The sequence below is a fragment of the Calonectris borealis genome, chromosome 1 (genome assembly GCF_964195595.1).
Source record: "Calonectris borealis chromosome 1, bCalBor7.hap1.2, whole genome shotgun sequence".
Classification (NCBI taxonomy): domain Eukaryota; kingdom Metazoa; phylum Chordata; class Aves; order Procellariiformes; family Procellariidae; genus Calonectris; species Calonectris borealis.
In genome coordinates this window covers 202,781,896-202,804,628 of record NC_134312.1, presented here as the reverse complement: position 1 = coordinate 202,804,628, position 22,733 = coordinate 202,781,896, and the positions used below count along the sequence as shown (strand labels likewise).

The 22,733-nt window shown below is 43.8% G+C and overlaps 1 protein-coding gene across 8 annotated transcripts in view; it reads left to right on the top strand.

The window, feature by feature from the left end:
- ELMOD1 (ELMO domain containing 1) overlaps positions 1-13,798 on the top strand; it is a 49,895-nt gene extending 36,097 nt beyond the window's left edge. For 5 of the 8 annotated variants that reach the window (XM_075140056.1, XM_075140055.1, XM_075140054.1 and 2 more), the window contains 5 exons: positions 343-476; positions 1,671-1,739; positions 4,257-4,307; positions 5,825-5,958; positions 11,646-13,798. In XM_075140056.1, coding sequence (XP_074996157.1) covers positions 343-476; positions 1,671-1,739; positions 4,257-4,307; positions 5,825-5,958; positions 11,646-11,818 — 561 coding nt within the window. In that variant the 3' untranslated portion in view covers positions 11,819-13,798. Of the gene's footprint in view, positions 1-342; positions 477-1,670; positions 1,740-2,044; positions 2,069-4,256; positions 4,308-5,824; positions 5,959-11,645 lie in introns of all 8 variants that reach the window. The other 3 variants (XM_075140051.1, XM_075140053.1, XM_075140052.1) reach the window with 1 other exon arrangement.
- The last annotated feature ends 8,935 nt before the right edge of the window (positions 13,799-22,733 follow it).

Here is a 22,733-nt window from a genome sequence, read left to right as displayed (position 1 = left end):
TTTACAACCAAATTCCAGCCCATTCCTGTCTCTGTGCTTATGGAGCCAGATGCTAGTTTGATGCAAAAAGCGTGAACAAAACAAGTCCTTGTGCAAGATGTTACAGCAGCTGCCGATAAGGTTGGAAGGGCCTTGTAGGGCTGAAATGTCTGCAGTACTTAAGAGTAGTTTGGGATTTCTCCCCCACCCTCCTCACCGCCAGGAATTTAATTTGATTTTATGTTTGGGTTGCTGGGATAGCAATGCAGTGATGTTACATCAGAATTTAGCTTGGTTTAAAAAGAAGAAAAAGCCCTACTAATGTGTGGAAGTTTCATTATGTTTTACCTGTAATCTTCCTAGTTGTGGAAATGCTTGAAGCCCAATTCGCCACTGAAAGCTCGGATTTCGAAGCAGTGGTGTGAAATTGGTTTCCAAGGTGACGATCCTAAAACAGACTTTAGAGGGATGGGTCTCCTGGGCTTATACAACTTGGTGTAAGTATGTTCCTCTATAGATGGGTTTATGTGTGTCTGAAGTCATGAAAAGCAGCATTACTTGCAGATTTTTACCAAGTCTGTGGGAATAACTTATAAAAGTGTTAGGGACTTCATATAAAAAACTGAAAGAATTTATTTGCTAGCCCAATTTTTGGAGGGTTTCTTTTCTTGAAGGGGTCTCCTTTCTTTCACTATTCCTAATTCAACTCAGTAATACCGCTTGCTAAGCCCTTTTTTTAGTTTCTCTGTGACACAGTAAGTTAGCACTCTCTTCCCACGAGAAAGAAACTGTAAAGTATATTTCCACCAATATCTAGATCTCCTTAAACAAAATGCCCTGGAAGTGGGTAGGTGGGAGGGTTATGTTACTGCTCAGCTTTCTTGTTTGAGAATTTCATGCTGAATTCTTAAGCAAAACACTTGAAATTAAGCCACTGACTTCTGTAGTTGGACTATTTCTTCAATTTCTGTTGATACTCAAAATTAAGCAGTGAGTTTACATCAGTTTTCTCTTCTGCCTCACGCATACCACATACCATATCTGTGGTTGGTAATTTGGGAATCGATCAATGCCTGTTATTTCCTCCAGCCCTTGTATTTGCTGCAGGTAGTTACATAACTTAGAAACATTTGGTAAAATAACCTCTCCCTATGAGGGGAAAAAGAAATATTTTCTGCTTTTACAGATTGAAGGACATAAATCATCCACTGTCCATATGTCGTTCTCTAGCAAAGCTCAGTTGAGGATCTGGACCCTTGAGTCTGGCTTTGAACTTCCATTGGAGATTAATCCCTACCGTGTATTTCATTTCTTAGTCTCCTGTAATGACTCTCATCTTCCTTAATGAATCTGCCAGATCAACAAGCCTGAATTGCTTTCTCTGGAGCTCAGCAGCCAACATGCTCTAGTAATAAGCAACTGATTTTCTGTAGGGTGGGTAGAAAGGGGACTCTGGTAATGCACGTTCACTAAGTGCTTATAGGATTGCACTTGTAATTTAAGGCTGCTTTTATCTTTCATTTTGGGGGTCTGAGTGATAGCTTAATGAATTTAACACGTTAAATGCTACTCATACTGCATAACACATGTAGTGACCTTTGAAAGGGTGTGTATGGACAGCTTAGTATGACTTAAGATGCTTTTTTTGTTGTGTTTCTTTAACAATTCACCCTAAACATATGTATCTGCAGGTATTTTGCTGAATGGGACACTGAGATAGCTCAGCAAGTTCTCTCTGATTCTCTTCAGCCTAAATACAGGTAATGTTTGAGACCAGAAAAAATAACTTGAGAGAGCACTGTGCTGGCTGGTTTGGGGGAGGGGGCTGTTTTGTTTTGGTTGTTGTTTTTTTTTTGTAGTATTTTTTTTTGGGTATTGCCACATACTATCTGTTTTCAAGTACTGATCCTGAAAACTGTGATCAAGTCCAAGAGGCAAACTTGTATACTGAATCTTAGAAATAGTTAAAGTTAGTGTTAAATGTTTTCACTTATACTTCTAATTTCAAGTGATTTTGTATTTTTATTTACCTTTCTTTTAATTCTTTTGTCTTTTCATAATGAAGGGAAGTCACTAAGAAGGAACTAAGGTATTTTTTTTTTCTTTTCTCTTAGTTTTATGAGACCCTACATGTAAATAAAGATCAAACCATACTGCAGTTTGGAGTGTTATAAACTGAAAGTCTTTGTTGCAACACCGAGAGATCCATATTGCTTTCTCTAAAGTTAACTCAAATGTAGCTGATAGTGCAACACTGGGTACATCTGAGCATGCTTATATATAAAGAATGAAATCAACGTTGCTTGATGTAGCTAAAGCACTGTATTTTAGGCCTATTTAGTACTTAGGCTTAACAAACAAATTTCGGGTGACTTTTACCTGTAGGAAAAAAGTCTAAGCAGTGCCACTATGGTCACAGCATAGTGACTGACTTGATAGTCAAAAGTAATCTAGGCCAAGGACTTGTTAGCACAGCTGAAGAGCCCCTTTATTTACAGTCACATACTCTGTCTGCCTTGACTAATAATGGGTCTAATTGGCTAGTCCATTGTCCTGACTGTTGAGAGATCAGGTACCTTCAAGTGGCAAAAATTTTGTCTTGTGAATGATTTGTGAATAGGAGATTTATTCCATAGTTATTGGGGAGGGGGAGATGCCTCTTAGCCAGTTACATAGTAATCAGTTGCTTAAAAGACATTTTTCTTCTGCAAGTAATGTTAGATATCCATATAGCAGGTCCACATCTGAATCCTGTGAAGCTTTTGATCTCAGTATTTTGTGGTCGAGTTCCGAATGGTAATTCTGTGACAAAAAGCACTTGGAACACATTAGTGTTCTTGATGTACATGTTTGATTACCAATGACCATCCTGGAGTGCGGTGTGAGCATGTGCAATTTCTATCCCTTGAAAGAGCATTCAGTAGAAGATAGATGCTGCTGGTGGTGCCCGTGGTGTTCTTCCTGGTGTGGTTGCTTAGCAGCCGTGCTGGTTTCTGATGTGATCATGATCAATGTAATTTCTATTTCTGTTGAACTATATTGCTTGTCCACATCCTACATGTGCCACCGTTATTATTCAATGTTTTCTTGGGGTTTTTTAACTGATGTTATGCCACAGCCTACAAAGGCGGTTAAGATTTTAGAGAATGAGTGAAGACTGATGTATTCCTGTATGCTAAGCCATTTAGGAGGTGAAGTTTTGTCCTCACGCATGCCACCTGGTAACACTCAGGTCAGGATGGGTATGAACCTATTGGCATCTTTAATACTTAATGGCAACAATTTTTAAATACTATATTTACATGAAGCTCAAGGGATTGTTCTTAGTGTAATATATACTTATTGTAGTTCAAGTATAGTCCAAGAACAATTTCACACATAGCTGTCTATAATTTGGGATCTAAAGCTTGCAAACTCTGATCTGCCTTACCAAGGCAAAAACTCCCACAGGCATGTCTAAGTTGTAGCCCACTGGTTAGGGTCAGTTCCGTGCCTGCTATTAGCTGGTGATAAATGCAGGCAATGATATCTGCTGAACTTGCTCCATTTGAGTAGATTAAAACCTGGTTAGTGGGATGTCAGCTGACTGGTTGCATCACACAGCTCTTTTAAATGAAAATGTTGCTGAACAGCAGAAATTTAGTCTAAAATCAATCTGTTCCCTAACTAATTTTGTTTTAAGGGAGGGACCTTCTGTGTCCTTGAAAAGCTCTGCATTATTGTGCCAAACAATAGGAAATACTGTTCCTTATTTTTGGCTGTTAAGTTGTTTCTAATTTGGCTGGACATAAAAACTTTCTCTCAGAGGAGTATTTTTTCATGTTTGCTGCCTCAGGTGAATCATGCTTCCAGTGATGAGTGTCATGTATATTTTTTTTGAAAACACAAAAGGCTAAAACCTAAAAATTAATCTTTGATTAGTTAAAAGAAATGTAATATTTTCAACTTTTTGTATAGCTCAGACTTCATTGAAGTGGGTTATCTTTGTGGTCAATATAGAAAATAATTGGCTTTTACTGAGAGCGTTGACATAGGCACGTACTTTGTAATGATAAGACAAGTTTATCAGCAATGCTATAAAGCCAGTTACCCATTTCAAGTCTTTTTATACCAATCCATTCAGTCAGAAGCAGAGTTAAATGTGATTAGCTATATCAATGGAGGTAAAATACCATGTTCAGTCAGTGTTATAATATCAAAGAAATGGAAAGAAAATATTTGTCAGTTAGTAATGCATGACAATATCTGGATTTCAATTTTTTTTTTTTCCCCCTCAGCCAATTCAGCAAAGCCGATTGGGAAAAGAAAAAGTTTGATAAGGCAATCGGGTAAGCTTAAAAATCTTTTTAAAGTTGCCACAAACACCACAGTTAACAATGATGCTGTATATTTGAGGGCAAAAAAGTGTTTCATGGTTACTTCTTAAAGGAAATTTCAGTGTGCATGCTAACATATATTGTCTTAACCACACCTTGATTTTGATCAAAGATTACAGGAGAAGCAGTTTGATGTAAGAACTAGGAAAAATAACCCAAAAATTTTGTAGCAAGGAGAAGCTTTCTCTGTACACTATGAATAGTGCAGCAATGAATATCTGTTTAATTCTTCTTAACACATAACGTGATCAATTCTCACTTCTTACTGTCAGAGCCAGGTTCTGATCTGCTTTCAGGAAAGTATAATAGGGAAGAAATAGTAGTGAGGGTTTTTTTTCCTTCTTAAGGAGTGGGTTCGGTATAGCTGCGTTATTCATGCGTTCCATTATTCATGGAACTGGATGTTCCTTCTGAGTGTATCTGAAAATCTGTAATACAACATTTTAATGCCCATATTTCATTTTTCTGTGAAACTTACCATTAGGTCTCACATTGCAGTTAACTTCTGGACTTTTATTTATTATTTTTCCCTTCTGAAATATATCAAAGGTTAAAGAAGAGGAAAGTATTTTGGGTTGCTTGATACAGATAATTGAAAAAACACCCAGGACAGTCTACAGAAGACAGCTGTGTTTAGAGGAGAAAAAAAATAAATCACTGAATAACTAAACAAGTTTGCTTTTATCACTAAATGTCAGTGTGGGACATTATATGTTTTCTTGGGAAATAGTCACTGCCAGAAATGCAAGTTATTTATGCAACAGGCTCACAAATTAAGAAATAACTTCCAATTTCTGAGTTCTGTTGTGCCTAAATATACTTTCCTTGTTGATATCTTTTAGCAGGACAGGCGTTTGCTTCATGAATCTGATTTTCCTATTTCTGTTTCCAGCATGCTCTGATCTAGGTTTTTGCCTGTTTTCTGGCCTCTGTATCTAGTTCTCTGTTAGCAAGAAATTGGAGGTGACTTAGCTGGATCTTTTTCACAGGCTTTTTAGCTATATGAATGTCTTTATAGGACTGATTGTTGAAATCTGATGTTCCTAACTATGGGTGAAGAATTCCAGTGGGGCAAGTGGGTTAAAATAGCAAATGATGGATCACCCTGCAGACACAGCCACTGTGTCTGAGGCGAGTGCAGGAGCACAGGGATGCCTGGGCTTGTTCTTATTCCATAGGAATGAATCTGTGCTGCTCCACTGAAAATGCTGGCACAGTGATGAAACTCCTGTTTTCACTGTGACCATATGTTTCACAAGAGAAACACTGCCATTAGAGTGTACAAAGCAGGCAGGATAAATGTTTTTCTTGTTTTCCACCCCCCTCCCCACCTTGGAAGCTCACAAAGGAGAGAATTAATACACGTCAGTAGCACACAAAATCTGCAGTGTCACTGTCTTCAGTGTTTCTTATAGTGTGCTGAAAGAAGGCAAACTCTCCACAAATGTTGCTGCTTCTTTTTCTTACAGCTATTCATTTGCTATCGTGGGCATCAACATAACAGACCTCGCATACAACCTGCTTGTGAGTGGAGCTCTGAAGACCCATTTCTACAATGTTGCTCCAGAAGCACCAACACTAACTCACTTTCAGCAGACATTCTGTAAGTGGCGGGTGGGTGGGAAATATATAATTTGTACTCCTGCTAATACTTTTGTAGTACCCATACTTTTTAAAAAAAAAAAAATCTGCTGACACAGCACAGAGACTATCATGCTAGTCTTGCTCTCCTGTCTTCAGAATGCTTGGATTCAGTTCTTAGTTGTGATGGATGCCACTACCAAACCAAGGGGTAAAACAAACAAACAAAACAAAACAAAACAAAAAAAAGCCAAAAACACCCAAACAAAAAAAACCACCAAGTGCCTGAACAAGTGACCTTCCTATTTTCTTAGACTGGTTTTAAATAATAATAAGAAGAAACTAAAGATACTTTAAGGAGCTTCTGGAGATTGCTTCCCCATAAATCCAACTGTCTTAAGGTATTTACATCTACACTCAAGTGTTACCCTCCACCCTTTAGTAGAGTTGTCCCCCCTCAAAATAATGCTTTCCCAGCCCTTTCCCCTGTATTGGAGCATCCCTCCTACAGCACAGACCTGCTGTGCATCCTTGCACAGTGGGAGCAACACTTCTAATATTTTTCAGTGTATAGGCAAGAAACTGATCACAGGAAGTCAAGATGCACTGTTTTCCATATTTATGACAATTGCAAAGCTGGGGTTTTTTGTTTGGTTTGGTGTTTTTTTTTTCCTAAGTTTGGCTATTTAGGTAACAGATTTTTTTTGTTTTGCAGCTATAATATTTTCTTATTGCTTAACTGGATAAATGGCAAATATTAGTGTCCTGTGCATCTCTTTCATTAAATAGTATAGGCTTTTTCAGAACAGGGATGCTATTTAATAAGTCTCATTCACCCAAAATTTTATGTGAGCAGGTATCATATATAGCAGGGCTCTCCCTTTTGCAATGCTTTCTGGGTTGCTTCCCTAGGTAGGCTGGCTGGTAGGAACTCTGGGCAGTTTAGCTGCTAGGCTTTTGTCTTTGATGGTGGTTGGCTTGATAAATAAAAAAAGACAGACAAGTATCTACCTAAATATCCACTTATGCATCTTCAGGTCATCTTTTCATTGCACGGGTTACTCTGTCTTTTTGCCACATTCCTGATGTGCCCATGGCCTTGTGAACGGAGATGTCTAGTATGATTGGTCTGGCTCCCATGTCTCACAATCGCTAGCCTTTGTTCTCGTGGGGGACTTCAACTTACCAGATGGCTTCTGGAAATACAATACAGTGGAGAGGAAACAGTCTAGGAGGTTCCTGGAGTGTGTATGGAAGATAATTTCCTGTCGCAGTTGGTGAGGGAGCCAACTAGGGAAGGTGCCCCGCTGGACATCTTGTTTGTGAACAGAGAAGGACTTGTGGGTGATGTGACGGTTGGAGGCCATTTTGGGCATAGTGATCACAAAATTATAGTTTTTGATTCTCAGAGAAGTAAGGAGGGGGTCAGCAGAACTGCCACCTTGGACATCTAGAGGGCAGACTTTGGCCTGTTTAGGAGACGGGTTGACTGGGTCCCTTGGGAGACAGTCCTGAAGGGCAAAGGAGTCCAGGAAGGCTGGACATTCTTCAAGAAGGAAATCTTAAAGGCGCAGGAGCGGGCTGTCCCCATGTGCCGAAAGATGAGCCGCGGGGAAGACCAGCCTGGCTGAACAGAGAGCTTTGGCTGGAACTCAGGGAAAAAAAAAAGAGTTTATGACCTTTGGAAGAAGGGGCAGGAAACTCAGGAGGACTACAAGGATGTTGTGAGGTTATGCAGGGAGAAAGTTAGAAGGGCAAAAGCTCAGCTAGAACTTAATCTGGCTACTGCTGTAAAAGACAATAAAAAATGTTTCTATTGGCAGCAAAAGGAGGACTAAGGAGAATCTCCATCCTTTATTGCATGCGGGGAGAAACATAGTGACAAAGGATGAGGAAAAGGCTGAGGTACTTCATGCCTTCTTTGCCTCAGTCTTTAATAGAAAAACCAGTTGTTCTTGGGGTACTCAGCCCCCTGAGCTGGAAGGCAGGGACGGGGAGCAGAATGAAGCCCCCATAATCCAAGGGGGAATGGTTAGTGACCTGGTACGCCACTTAGACACGCAGAAATCTATGGGGCCGGATGGGATCCACCCGAGGGTACTGAGGGAGCTGGTGGAAGTGCTCACCAAGCTGCTTTCAATCATTTATCAGCAGTCCTGGCTAACCAGGGGGGTCCCAGTTGACTGCAAGTTAGCAAATGTGATGCCCATCAACAAGAAGGGCCGGAAGGAGGATCCAGGGAACCGCAGGCCTGTCAGTCTGACCTTGGTGCCGGGGAATGTTATGGAGCAGATCATCTTGAGTGCCATCACGCAGCATGTACAGGACAACCAGGTGATCAGGCCCAGTCAACATGGGTTTATGAAAGGCAGGTCCTGCTTGACCAGCTTGATCTCCTTCTATGACAAGGTGATCCCCTTAGTGGATGAGGGAAAGGCTGTGGATGTTGTTTACCTAGACTTCAGTAAAGCCTTTGATATGGTTTCCCACAGCATTCTCCTGGAGAAGCTGGCTGTTCGTGGCTTGGACGGGCGTACTCTTTGCTGGATAAAAAACTGGCTGAATGGCTGGGCCCAAAGGGTTGTGGTGAATGGAGTTAAATAAAGTTGGCAGCCGGTCACAAGCGGTGTTCCCCAGGGCTCAGTACTGGGGCCAGTTCTGTTCAATATCTTTATCAATGATCTGGGTGAGGGGATCGAGTGCACCTTCAGTGAGTTTGCAGATGACACCAAGTTGGGCGGGAGTGTTGATCTGCTCGAGGGTAGGAAGGCTCTGCAGAGGGATCTGGACAGGCCGAGGCCAATTGTGTGAGGTTCAACAAGGCCAAGTGCTGGGTCCTGCACTTGGGTCACAACAACCCCAGGCAACGCTACAGGCTTGGGGAAGAGTGGCTGGAAAGCTGCCCAGAGGAAAAGGACTTGGGGATGTTGGTCGACAACCAGCTGAATATGAGCCAGCAGTGTGCCCAGGTGGCCAAGAAGGCCAACAGCATCCTGGCTTCTGTCTGAAATAGAGTGGCCAGCAGGATTAGGGAAGTGATCGTGCCCCTGTACTCAGGCACTGGTGAGGCCGCACCTCGAATACTGTGTTCAGTTTTGGGCCCCTCACTACAAGAAGGACCTTGAGGTGCTGGAGCGTGTCCAGAGAAGGCAACGAAGCTGGTGAAGGGCCTGGAGCACAAGTCTTATGAGGAGCGGCTGAGGGAACTGGGGTTGTTTAGCCTGGAGAAAAGGAGGCTGAGGGGAGACCTTACAGCTCTCTACAGCTCCCTGAAAGGAGGTTGTAGCGAGGTGGGTGTTGGTCTCTTCTGCCAAGTAACAAGCGATAGGACGAGAGGAAATGGCCTCAAGTTGCGCCAGGGGAAGTTTAGGTTGGATATTAGGAAAAATTTCTTCACTGAAAGTGTTGTCAAGCACTGCAATAGGCTGCCCAGGGAAGTGGTTGAGTCACCATCCCTGGAGGTATTTGAAAGATGTGTAGATGTGGCACTTAGAGACGTGGTTTAGTGGGACTTGGCAGTGTTAGGTTAATGGTTGGACTCGATGATCTTAAAGGTCTTTTCCAACCTAAGTGATTCTATGAGTCTATATCCTATTCTTGGTTCTGGTTTCTTGCCATGTCTAAAATCCTTCCCCACTGAATTTGGGGGAGGAAGAGACATGTTTTAATACCTTTATAGTGTCTTGTTGCCTCTGCCACTGCCAAAGTCTTGGCTGCAGGAAGGACTGTTCTCCTGGCTAAGCCTGGGACTGTGCCCAGGACCAGTATCTCTGCTGACCAGCATGGCCAGTTCATCATGACAACGCTGGAGGGAGAGCTGATTTTGACAGCTCTTCTCTCTACAGCCCATGCATGTATGAGTAAGCAGGATAAAACTTGTGTGGGTCTCTGGTGTAGTAATGGGCCAGTAAAGGTGGTGGGTGTTCCTACGCACTCTGCCTGCCATCCTAGGAAAAACTTGAGGTTATCCTAGGAAAAACTTGAGGTTATCCTAGGAAAAACTTGAGGTTATCCTAGGAAAAACTTGAGGCTTTCAAATGGACTTTATTGTAGAGAAAGCATCAACAGACGAACTTTCCTGGAGCAAGGACGATTCATCCAGAGATTATCTGTTTGAATCTGGCAAATCTCTGCTCTTATGCTCTTGCAGTTTCTGTCCTCTCCCTACTGCAGTCATCCTTGTTTTCCTTCAAATTTACTTCAAACCCAGACACTATTAGGCGGCATTAAATGCTTACAGGCTACCTGACTGAACTGGAAAGTCAAAATTACATTGCCCAGCCAGCAGCCTTGCTGGTAGAGGAACACAATGGTTGTACTGCGTGGACCTCCTAAATGCTGATCCACCATGTCACCTCATCTGCACCCTTCTGCTCCCTCAGGCCGTGGGGACAGAAATGAAGCCGAGAATTGCATTTGGCCCACTGCTCTTGGGCTTTGTTGCCTTCTCTGACTGTACAAGCAATGCATGAAACTGCATTGCTCAATGGCATGCTCAACACAGTCACTGCTGAAGTACAGAAGGTACCTGTTGGAAATTCCCTAGATTTTGGGGGGTGAAGATCTAATAATGTTTTACATTTTATGTAGTGATTTTTTTTTTAAAAGAGGTTTTACTGAGCTTTTCTTTGAAAGTAACATCTCTTGGAATGAAGCAGCCTGTGGCTGTTGGAATATGTGAAAGAGATTTGAAGATGTACTTACAGTACATTTTGAATGAAGTTTCTCAAATTGTTGATGGGAAAAAAATATGACTGCAAATATACCTTGAAATTTAAGTTAGAAGTATGTGTGTGGTAATTGTCATACAATAGAAATAAATGGGTAAAGGGAATTAAGCCTTTTTTACAACAAATGCCCTCACTTGCTGGAATACAGAAAACTTACTTGCACATTTTGCTGTGTTGGGATGAAAGATTATACTTCTTCAATCGCTCATCTGCTGTGGAAGTTGGAATCAAGAGATTGGGTCCTGTTCATTGAAGTCCTAGTGCTGGACGTAACTTTTTTGCTGTCAGTGAAACTCTGAGTCCAACGACAGCACAGAATCGAGAGGGTAAAGGCCTTAATCAGAGCTTATATATTAAATCCACTTTGGAATCAAGTTTCTTCCTATAACAGGGATGTCTTACCAAAGCTAGTGGTTCTGTATATCACCTTATCATTCATCTTTTCAGGATCATAGGCATAAGCGTTAAACAACATTTCCAGCAAGGTCATGCACACACAAGGTAAAATTGTGCATGAGGAGGAAGTGTTAATACAGAAAGATGTGATGGTAACTGTTACGTTACCTGCGAGTACGCTCTTCTTTAGTGGAGAGGAAGCAGTGTTCCCGTGAGGAAATATCTGTGAGGCAGAACTTGAATATACACAGAAGGCTGGTGGAACAGCGTTAGCAGCATCTTCCCCTGCTTTTATACGCATTAGTTTAATGTTTTACTTCATGTATCTATATGTCAAGACAACTAGTGACTTCTTGTATTTATTCTAAGAAGTTCTGCCAATATATAATATTAATCAAATTTTGGGTTTGTCCGAAATGGGTTTAGTCCTGTCCCTGCATAATGTTGTGAGGTGTCAGACCTCAGTGACCGGGATTCTCTGTGTAAATCATAATTGTTAATTGCAGGTTTCTTTCTAATTTTGTATGTGATCTTTACATACTGTATTTATCTCTTCTTCTTCTCCTTTTTTATTATTTTGTAGGCTACTTAATGCATGAATTCCACAAATTCTGGATTGAAGAGGATCCACTGGACATAATGGAGTTCAATCGTGTCAGAGAGAAATTTCACAAGCGAATCTTGAAACAGCTCCAGAACCCAGAGATGGCTCTGTGCCCTCATTTTGCTGCATCAGAAAGTTTAATCAATATGTAGTTACTCACTCGATTTTATTTGGAAACACTCTCTCACTCTTGCGTTAGATCACTGTTTAGACCATCACTAGCATACTGAATGACCATTGCGATTGTATGCATGTTTTTGGTGCAGTATTCATCTATTTTTGTCACACGTACTAAATCCCCTTATGCTTCTCTTGTTGGGGATTTCTCATTTTAAATGGGTGCTCATATTGCGGCATTATGCAGTGTTACATTCTGAATTGATGTCCAGGTATCAGAGTTTTTCTATTTTTTTAGACTTTCCTCATAATTCAGCATTGACAATTGAATTGTATTTCTCTAGCTGTGCTTTTTGTATCTGTGGAATAAGTAGCTGGATCTTGTCTTGTGAAAGCTTTTTAACTTCTTGGTATGTTTTAAGGTAACTACTGGCATTTCAAGCGAAATATATGTTTGGACCTCGTCTGGAAGATAATGTGTGTAATTTAATCTGATGCAGGCAAACACGTTAACGTCCAGTTTTCTCCATGCAGCCATATATGCTTAATGCAGAATTAATGAGGCTTATGAGATACAAGTTTCAGTGAGAAGAGTTTATGCAGAATTACAATCAGACTCCACAGCTGCATGAATACCAAATGGTCTGGTGATGCTGATACATTGACAGTGAACTGCAAACACGCTCACAACTACTGGATACTGGCAGGGCCAAAAATTATTTCATCAGGCTGTTGTCACCAACACCACCATGCTGAAGTATGGTCTAAATTCCTGCACATTCCTTTGAATATACAGGGGTTACTATTTTGTGTCGCACGTTGGAAGGCAACATGATTCGGTCACATTGTGCTTGGTGAATTCAGGGGAGCAAAAAATTTTTTTTTTTTTTGAACTACTGAAAATGTTGCTTTGGTTGTCAATTCAGTTCCTAAGAACTGGGAGAAATAATTGATTAGAAGGTTTAGAGCAAAACCACTTGAGTTTCCCAGACTACTTATAAAAAAAAGAAAAATTAAAAATGGCAAACTGCCTTTTTTTCTAAAAATATAAATGAATAAAAGTGTCTGACACTAAGATTGTGTAGTATATTGAACAGCATCTACCATGGCATTTCATACCCATGGTATTTTTTACCTTCTAAGCAATCAATTTTAGTATTACATGTAGTAAATCACTTGCATATGGAGATTAAATTGAGTAGTGTCCAACTACTTGTGAATTATATGAATAAATTATATGTCATTCTAAACTGAAGCACTGGGTTTTATTTTTGAGATATGCAGTAATACAAATGCAGTAATACTTTAAGGGATCAGGTAAAAGGGGATGTAACAGCTTTGTTGTATTTCCCTGGTCTGAAGAGTGATCTGAACTTCCTCGGATTAGGTTCTTTATACCATTTCTAGTTACAGCTTGGGCCATCACTTTATAAGTAAAAAATAAAGCAATGGGAGTGGTTAAAGTTCTTGGGAAACTCCTTGGATTTAAGCCCCCTCATTTCTTTGCTAAAATGTAAGATGGGGATCAGGACTTCTCTGCAGGGCTGAAAACTTGCACTCATTGTGGAGCTAATCAGCAAAACTCTATGGGTGTTGCGATAATTAGTCTTCTCCAATGAATTTGGAAATATTAATTATTGCATATTTTGTGTGAAAATACAAGGGATAAAAACCACATGTTTAACTTACTACCATTGATTTTGGAAAGTGGTTATTTATAATCATTAGATATGAAGGACTTCTTTGCATCACTCCTGAAGCTTCTAAAATAAGTTTCTAGCAACAGTTTTCATTGTTTTAATTCTTACTCTTGCTTTCTTTCCCTGTCCCACTCTGACTTAAATACCTTCTGCAATTTGTTAGGCTACGCTGGCTTATTTTTAATACTCTGTGCTTGGGTTCACGGAGTTGGAGGGGGAGAGAGAGGCACGAAGGTCCCTGCTACCTTCTTACTGGTGTGATCCTCCCAGTTGTTATGCCTTGTCTCAAGGTGTCAACTTCCAATAAAATCAGAAAATGTCATCTGGCTCCGTGTCAGATTGTGTCACTATAATCTAGCTGCCTCGGGTGATTGTTTTTCCTGTCTTGCAGGGAGATGGATTTATGAAGCAAAGTGTGAAACTTCTCCTCCTGTGGAGCCCCTGCATGCTGGTGCCTCCAGACCTTATTGTCCTGCCCGCTCGTGCTTCAGCTTTGGCCTGTGACATCCTTGCTCTCAAAATCCTTGTCAAACCTGGGGCAGAGAATGTCCCTGGTGACTGCCAAACTGGCTGTGCGCTGCTGAGAGAGGATGTCTGTCTGGCACTGCCTTCCTTCCTCCCCAGGAATGGCCTTTTACCATGATGCAAACCTAAACTTTTCTTTAAAAAATGAGAATTTACACTATCACTGATACATCTCCAAACTGACCTGTGAGGAAATGGATGCTGGTTTCCCTAAGGAGGAGAAAATGAAAGAAACAGCAAAAATAAAAAGTATAAAAAGTTGTTTCAAGAAAATAGAATCAATATTTATACTCACTGCAGGGTGCAGATTTTGGTTTAATTGAGTAGAGGAGGTTTAGGTAGGATCTTTTGAAAAACTTTCCACAGCCTCATGGTTGCTGCACTTTACCTGACATCTCCTCTCCCGGAGGCTCCCGTAAAGGCAGCCGGACGCCTGCTGCTGGGAAAACATCATCCTTGGCTCTGCGTGGCTTGGGCAGCAAGTGCTGCCCGCCCAGCCTGTAAAGCTCTTTGGCACCTTTCTTTTTTAACAGGTATTTTTCTCAGGCAAATAATTTACATTGGCAGAGCCATGTAACCCAGGTGTTTTAAAAAGGCACAGCCATGTTGTTAGTCTAAGCTGCTGATTTACTTTATAAAATACAAGATAGCGTACTGGTGCTATACAGAATATGTCTTGCTTTGGGTGGGCAGATGAAAATATAATTGATGAAAACATGATATTGGCAGGTTATATGTGATTTAAAATGCAGAAATGTTTACCTTGATCTGCTTAAAGCCAGACGAAAGGGTCATGCAGTGTTGTGGTTCTTTAATTCTGTATGTGAAATTATACAAGGGTGGCCTGTATTTCCCTATGTTACAGATTCAGCCACTTCCCATAGCACAGCACTTCCTTACCCCGGCTAATGTGAATTCAGATTGTTGCCAGGGCTCCTTCAGCAATGTAGGTGGGTGCTGATTTGTCTTCAGTAACCTCGGTGCTCCGCCAGCATCTGTGGGGCTGGGGCTGAGAGCGCCGGCAGGATCTGTGCTTGGGGTTTTGATCACAGCCGGGAGGAGAGCGAGTGCTGCTGCAGCCTCCTGTCACTTTTTGGCTTGTAGCTTTTTTCTTCCTTTGGGGAAGGGAGAATTATTTTTGCTGAGGTTCTTACTGGCTCTTTTGGAAGGTACTTTTTCAAATGCTGGTGCTAGTGGTATTTCTGTGTACTATTTTTAGAAGCAAACAAAGTCCATCTTATCTATGCAGTTTGTCTTGGAGAATTGTATCTCCTGTTTCCTGGAGCAGCACTGAAGCTGGACTGGAAAATTTCCTATCGTGTAAAGAGTAAAGGGAATTAATCTGTTGTCCTTGTTAATGGAAGCGCAATCTTTAAAAGCACCTGTACCCCCTGGGTGGTTTGTGCTGTGTGCCCTGGGGGGCACAGCCGGGTGGCGATGGCTTAGCAGTGCTGGCTAAAGCACTTTGCTGCGAGTGGAGAATTTTCAGCATGTTCCCAGTTGAAATAAGTGCTGTTAGGTGGAGCAGGATGTATGTGAACAGAGTACTGATGCTCGGGTTAACGAACCCGGATCTGCCATTACCGACCCAAAGAATCAGCGGTAGCATCATGCACACATTGGTTTCCTTTATGCAGTTAGTATCATCATTTCCTTCTTAATCCTGCCCTTCATGGGCTGTGGTTAACTTGTCATGTTTCATTTGCTGACCTGTCCATTTTTGTCATAATGTGATCTGAGGTTTTTGACCCTTCCACGGGGGCAACCAGCATTGCAGGGTTGTCCTCTAGTGGGGTCTTGCAGATTGGAGTCATTCCTGCATGAGCTCTAGAGGAAAGCTCAATGCGCAGCTCTGCCGCTTGGATGGATCTGACTGAGGTAGGAATCAGTTACAGCCTGAAACAGTAACCGTGTGCAATTCTATAAATTCATGTGTTTGGCAAGTACTGTGGGGAAATAGGGGAACCCTGTATATACTGTTGGGAAATATGGGAACTCTGTATGTACTTCCCTCTGTCCCCCAGTTGGCTTTTGACAAGCTTGACATCATCAACATATGACCATTTTGGCATCATAGGAAGACTCCTCTGTGAATGACTCTCATAATCCCTGATTTTTGGAGAACTGTTCTTCTTTGAATCTTGCCAACCACCCTGATTTTCACCTCTCACTCCTCACTTGGAATTTGGTCCCCTGTAAGCTGGAATTTTGCACTAATGAATCCTCCAGGCTACGCTGAGAAAAATGGTATGGCTCTCCTCTGTACACTTGCATCTGCAGCGTGGTGCAGCTAAAAATCACATGAATTATTAAAACAGATGTTTTGCAGAAAACAGTCCTGAAACAGATAAGAAAATGAATTATTCATTGTTTTCCTTAATTTGCGGCAGTGCAGGTTTTCTATAAGACTTGCCAAAGATTAGACTGGAGTCTTCCTATAAGATCATGCAGGAATATAGCAGGACTGGCTTTGTGCTTTCCCCTGTGAGCAGCACACGTGGAAATCAGGTCATTACTTATTCTAGTAAAGGAAACTGCTCTTCTCTATATAGAACTATAATTAGAAAAAGAGATTTAGCTCTAAAACCTCCAAGCAAGAACTGGTTACAGCAGCTTAGATCAAAATGAACTATGGGGAAGGGCAGAGGCTTTGTTACTTGTGTTGCTGTGTTCCTAGATCTGGGCTCCACTGCACTGAAGGACCATAAAAACGTGTAACTAAAGGTGGCGTGTTCCCCAAAGAGCTTACAGACTGAAACAAGGGGGGTGAGCAAGACAGGGGAGCGTGGGGTCAACACCTATCAGCACAGCTGGCAGCTCAGCGAAACAGAGCAGCACAAAAGGAGCTGGAGAAAGGCACACGAGGAAGCTTGTGGTATGTTTATGGGCAGTTTTTCCTAATTGCAAGGGCAACCAAGGAAGGCACATGGAGGTGACTGTGAAAAACCTAATCAAAGGACAACAGGGCATGGCACTGTGATATACTAGAAATGAGGACAGACATATTTCTGATGGATACAACATGGCTGAGAAGATCCTTGAAAGAAAAACATAGTCCGAAGTGAGAGAGTGCATGTTGAAGGGGAGATTCATAGAGATGCTGGTGTGATAAACATGGGGCTGGTGCAGTTGGCACAGAGAGCAACAGCTGTGTGCCAGGGTCCTGAATGGGTCTGAGCATGCCAACACTGCATGGTCTAGGGCCTGAGAAGATAAGGACAACTTTGGGGGCAAATTTTACTTCTGGGGATGGGTAGGAAAGGCTGTGCTTCTCAAGAAAGGCCAGTCAGGAAATACCAACAAGATGTAGACATAGCCTAGATGTAAAGCCCTAAAGAGGGGTTAAGGACAAAAGTGGAGCCCTTGGTCATGGTCCAGAGATAAGATGGGAGTGTTCTCCACAGCTGGAAAGAGCTTTGTAGGCACTTCAGGCTTAAGCAGGGGAGAGTTAGGAAATGGTGAACAACTTGGGACTGTAATATGGACATCAGGATAAAAGTCTGGAGCAAAGAGAGCTCTGTGACCAAGAACTGCCAAGATAGTGCTTGCAAACAGGATTAACCAAGGACAAAATGTTGAAGCAGGAATAAAAAATAGACCAATGGCAGAACCCTGTGGAGGCCCCATGGATAGAAAGAATCCTCCACAGGACTTGTGGCAGTAATGATCAGAAAGGTGGGAGGCAGGAGAGGACAGTAAGAAACTAAAGGGAGACCAAATTTGAGAAAACAGCCATGGTCACCCATGTCAAAGGCATTTGACATCTGAGTGCTCTATTTTTTCCGTGGTGATGTGCTCTATTCTGAGCAGATTCCTTTTAATTCATCCAACAAAGCACTCGTGCAGCGCCCATTTCATCACAGGCCAATCAGCAGTGCGTACGCCCAGCAAAAAGAGCACCAAAATCCTCAAAAGCAGTAAATCAGCTCAGCCCCTTAGCTTTTGTCACCTGCCCTTGTCAAACCAAGGCAACCTTCTGGCAAGACTCATTAGGCAAAGATTGACCAAGCACACGAGCCCTCCTTGCCTGCTCAAAGGCAGGTGTGAGTTTTGCTGAGTTGCAGACTCCTGGGAACAACACGACCTTTTTGAGTCAACTTGGTCCTAGCCGGTGGGAATGGCATGTGTTCTGCACCTCGTGACACAGACCTCTCGGGCTGATCTAGCCTATGACACCTGCCTGCTCACGCCGGTGAAGCTGTCCCTGCTTGATGTGCTGGATGGGGGGCAATGCCCAAGGGGCAGGATGCAGACGACCTGAGGATGTAGTTTGCTGCCTCTCTTTGGTAGGGGTATTTGTGATGCTGATTTGGCTCTGGATGGTCTTTGGAACATGTTCCTTTAAGCTGTTGTGACTAAGCCATCATCTGCCTCTTCACTTTCTCCCAATTTTCCATTCACATTGGTTGGTTGGTTTGAATTTCAGCCAACTAACATGCCCTTTGCCTGGAGTTTCCATGTCTCTGTCCCCATTGCCCCTTCAGCTTCTCGCCCTTTCACCCTTTGTCACACACATTCGGCAGAGAACCATTTTGCAGAGTGTCGTGGTTTAACCCCAGCCAGCAAAAATAAACGCCATGCAGCCGCCCGATCAACCCCCCCCCCGGTGGGATGGGGGAGAGAATCGGGAGGACACAAGTAGGAAAGCTCCCGGGTTGAGATAGAAACAGTTTAATAATTGAAATAAAACTAAGTAGAACAGTAATAATAACAATGAGAACAACAACAATAACAGAATACACAAAGCAGGCAATGCACTACGCAACTGCTTACCGACCGCCGACTGCGTGTCACAAACGGGGGGGGGGGGGAGGGGGGGGGCGGCGAGCCCCCCACACACACCTGGTTTTTATACTGAGCATGATGTCACATGGTATAGAACACCCCATTGGCCAGCTGGGTCCACCACCCCGGCTGTGCTCCCCCTCCCGGTGCAAGCATCACCCAGCAACAGCCAAAGCATCAATGGGCCATCAACGCTCCTTTCACACCAAACCCAAAACAAAGCACACGCCCCAAGCTACTGGGAAGAAAGTTAACCCTGTCCCAGCTGGAACCAGGACAATATCCACCCCTTATTCTATACCATCTACATCATGCCCAGGTCTCACATTTTCCCATACATTCCAATTAGTCACCGCTACTTTTCCCTGCCTTTTGATATATACGCACACAGAGATATCATTCCCTTAGTCCATGGGCCATCCCTCTAAAATGTCCGTTGAGTTCATTTAGTCCATGACTTCGGGTTCCACCTGTCATAACAGTCTTGCAGGGCAGGAGAGATGGTGTGTGGTGTCGGGCTCTTGCATGCGGAGGCCAGTTCTGGGCGCTCGTCCGGTTCTATCATCGTTGCACCTTGTTCAGTTTCATCGGAGTTCATCCTACATTAATCTGGGTGATTCTTACTGTAATACTGTTAATATGGCATATGGTAACCATAGAAGTGATGACATACAGTACTATGTAATAACTAACATCGTACAATTCAGTTCATTGGCTATTTTCACCCAAAATTAAATCCCCTTGAGGTACACACCGGACTTCCCCATCCTTTCTCATCACCCACCAAGTGCACCCAGGTCCCTGAGCAAAAGTAATCCCACGGATGGGTTTTCCCTTGCCAGAGGCAGGAGTAACCCAGACTGTCTTCCCCAGCATATTTCTCATATGCACGACAGGGACTTTATCCCCCTCTACAGTACGTAAGGGTTTTGACTGGGCAGGGCCAGCTCGAGTGACAGATCCCCTAGTGTTGACTAACCAGGTGGCCTTTGCTAAATGTGTGTCCCAATGCTTGAATGTCCCACCACCCATTGCCCTCAGTGTTGTCTTTAACAGCCCGTTGTATCGTTCAATTTTCCCGGAGGCTGGTGCGTGGTAGGGGATGTGATAGACCCACTCAATGCCGTGCTCTTTGGCCCAGGTGTCTATGAGGGTGTTTCGGAAGTGAGTCCCGTTGTCTGACTCAATTCTTTCTGGGGTGCCATGTCGCCATAGGACTTGCTTTTCAAGGCCCAGGATGGTGTTCCGGGCAGTGGCATGGGGCACAGGATATGTTTCCAGCTATCTGGTGGTTACTTCCACCATGGTGAGCACATAGCGCTTGCCCTGTCGGGTTTGTGGGAGTGTGATATAATCAATCTGCCAAGCTTCCCCATATTTATACTTCAACCATCGTCCTCCATACCAAAGAGGCTTTACTCGTTTGGCTTGCTTGATTGCAGTGCATGTTTCACATTCGTGGATAACTTGTGCAATAGTGTCCATGGTCAAGTCCACCCCTCGATCACGAGCCCATCTATATGTTGCATCTCTCCCTTGGTGGCCTGAAGTGTCATGGGCCCACCGAGCTATAAATAATTCACCCTTATGTTGCCAGTCCAGATCCACCTGAGCTACTTCGATCTTGGCAGCCTGATCCACCTGCTGGTTGTTTTCGTGCTCTTCAGTGGCCCAACTCTTGGGTACGTGAGCATCTACGTGTCGTACTTTTACAGTCAGGTTCTCTACCTGGGCAGCAATATCTTGCCACAATGCGGCAGCCCAGATGGGTTTACCTCTGCGCTGCCAGTTGTTCTGCTTCCACTGCTGCAACCACCCCCACAGGGCATTTGCCACCATCCATGAGTCAGTATAGAGATAAAGTACTGGCCATTTTCCTCGTTCGGCAATGTTCAAGGCCAGCTGGATGGCTTTCACCTCTGCAAACTGGCTCGATTCACCTTCTCCTTCAGCAGTTTCTGCAACTTGGCGTATAGGACTCCATACCGCAGCCTTCCATCTCCGATGTTTTCCCACAAGGCGACAGGACCCATCCGTGAACAGGGCATATTGCTTCTCATTTTCTGGTAGTTTGTTATATGGTGGGGCCTCTTCAGCACGCGTCACCTCCTCCTCTGGGGATATTCCAAAATCTTTGCCTTCTGGCCAGTTCGTGATCACCTCCAAGATTCCTGGGCGACTGGGGTTTCCTATTCGGGCCCGTTGTGTGATCAGCGCGACCCACTTACTCCACGTAGCATCAGTTGCATGATGTGTAGAGGGGACGCTCCCTTTGAACATCCAGCCCAGCACCGGCAGTCGGGGTGCCAGGAGGAGCTGGGCTTCAGTACCAACCACTTCCGAAGCAGCTTGAATCCCTTCATATGCTGCCAATATCTCCTTCTCAGCTGGAGTGTAGCGGGCCTCCGATCCTCTGTATCCCCGACTCCAGAACCCTAAGGGTCGACCTCGAGTCTCCCCTGGTGCTTTCTGCCAGAGGCTCCAGGTAGGGCCATTCTCCCCAACTGCAGTGTAGAGCACATTCTTCACATCTTGTCCTGCCCGGACTGGCCCAAGGGCTACTGCATGAACTATCTCCTGTTTAATTTGCTCAAAGGCTTGTTGTTGCTCAGGGCCCCATCTGAAGTCGTTCTTCTTCCTGGTCACGTGATAGAGAGGGCTTACGATCTGACTGTAATTTGGAACATGCATTCTCCAAAAACCCACAACGCCTATGAAAGCTTGTGTTTCCTTTTTGTTAGTTGGTGGAGACATGGCTGTTATTTTGTTGATCACATCCATTGGGATCTGACGACGTCCATCTTGCCATTTTATTCCTAAAAACTGCATTTCCTGTGCAGGTCCCTTGACCTTACTTCGTTTTATGGCAAAGCCGGCCTTCAGAAGGATTTGGACTATTCTCTCCCCTTTCTTGAAAACTTCCTCTGCTGTGTTACCCCACACGATGATGTCATCAATGTATTGCAGGTGTTCCGGAGCCTCACCCTGTTCCAGTGGGGTGTGGATCAGTCCATGGCAAATGGTAGGGCTGTGTTTCCACCCCTGGGGCAGTCGGTTCCAGGTGTACTGGACACCCCTCCAAGTGAAAGCAAACTGTGGCCTGCACTCTGCTGCCAAAGGGATGGAGAAGAAGGCATTAGCAATGTCAATGGTGGCGTACCACTTGGCTGCCTTTGACTCCAGTTCGTATTGAAGTTCTAGCATGTCCGGCACAGCAGCACTCAGTGGCGGCGTGACTTTGTTCAGGCCACGGTAGTCTACTGTTAGCCTCCACTCTCCATTGGACTTTCGCACTGGCCATATGGGACTGTTGAAGGGTGAGCGAGTCTTGCTGATCACTCCTTGGCTCTCCAGTCGATGAATCAGCTCATGGATGGGGATCAGGGAGTCTCGGTCGGTGCGGTATTGCCGCCGGTGCACTGTTGTGGTAGCGATTGGTACCTGTTGTTCTTGGACCTTCAACAACCCCACAACAGAAGGGTCCTCTGAGAGACCGGGCAAGGTGGACAGCTGTTTAGTTTCCTCCGTCTCCAGGGCAGCTATACCAAAAGCCCACCGGTACCCTTTTGGGTCCTTGAAATACCCTCTCCTGAGGTAGTCTATGCCAAGGATGCACAGAGCCTCTGGGCCAGTCACAATGGGGTGCTTCTGCCACTCATTCCCAGTTAGACTCACTTCAGCCTCCAACACAGTTAACTCTTGGGATCCCCCTGTCACTCCAGAAATACAAATGGGTTCTGCCCCTTTATAGCCTGATGGCATCAGGGTGCACTGTGCACCGGTGTCTACGAGAGCCTTATATTCTTGTGGATCTGATGTGCCAGGCCATCGAATCCACACAGTCCAGTAAGCCCAGTTGTCCCTTTCCTCCACCTGGCTGGAGGCAGGGCCCCTCTAGTCCTGGTCATCATATTCGCTATCCACTTCTTGTAAGTATGAG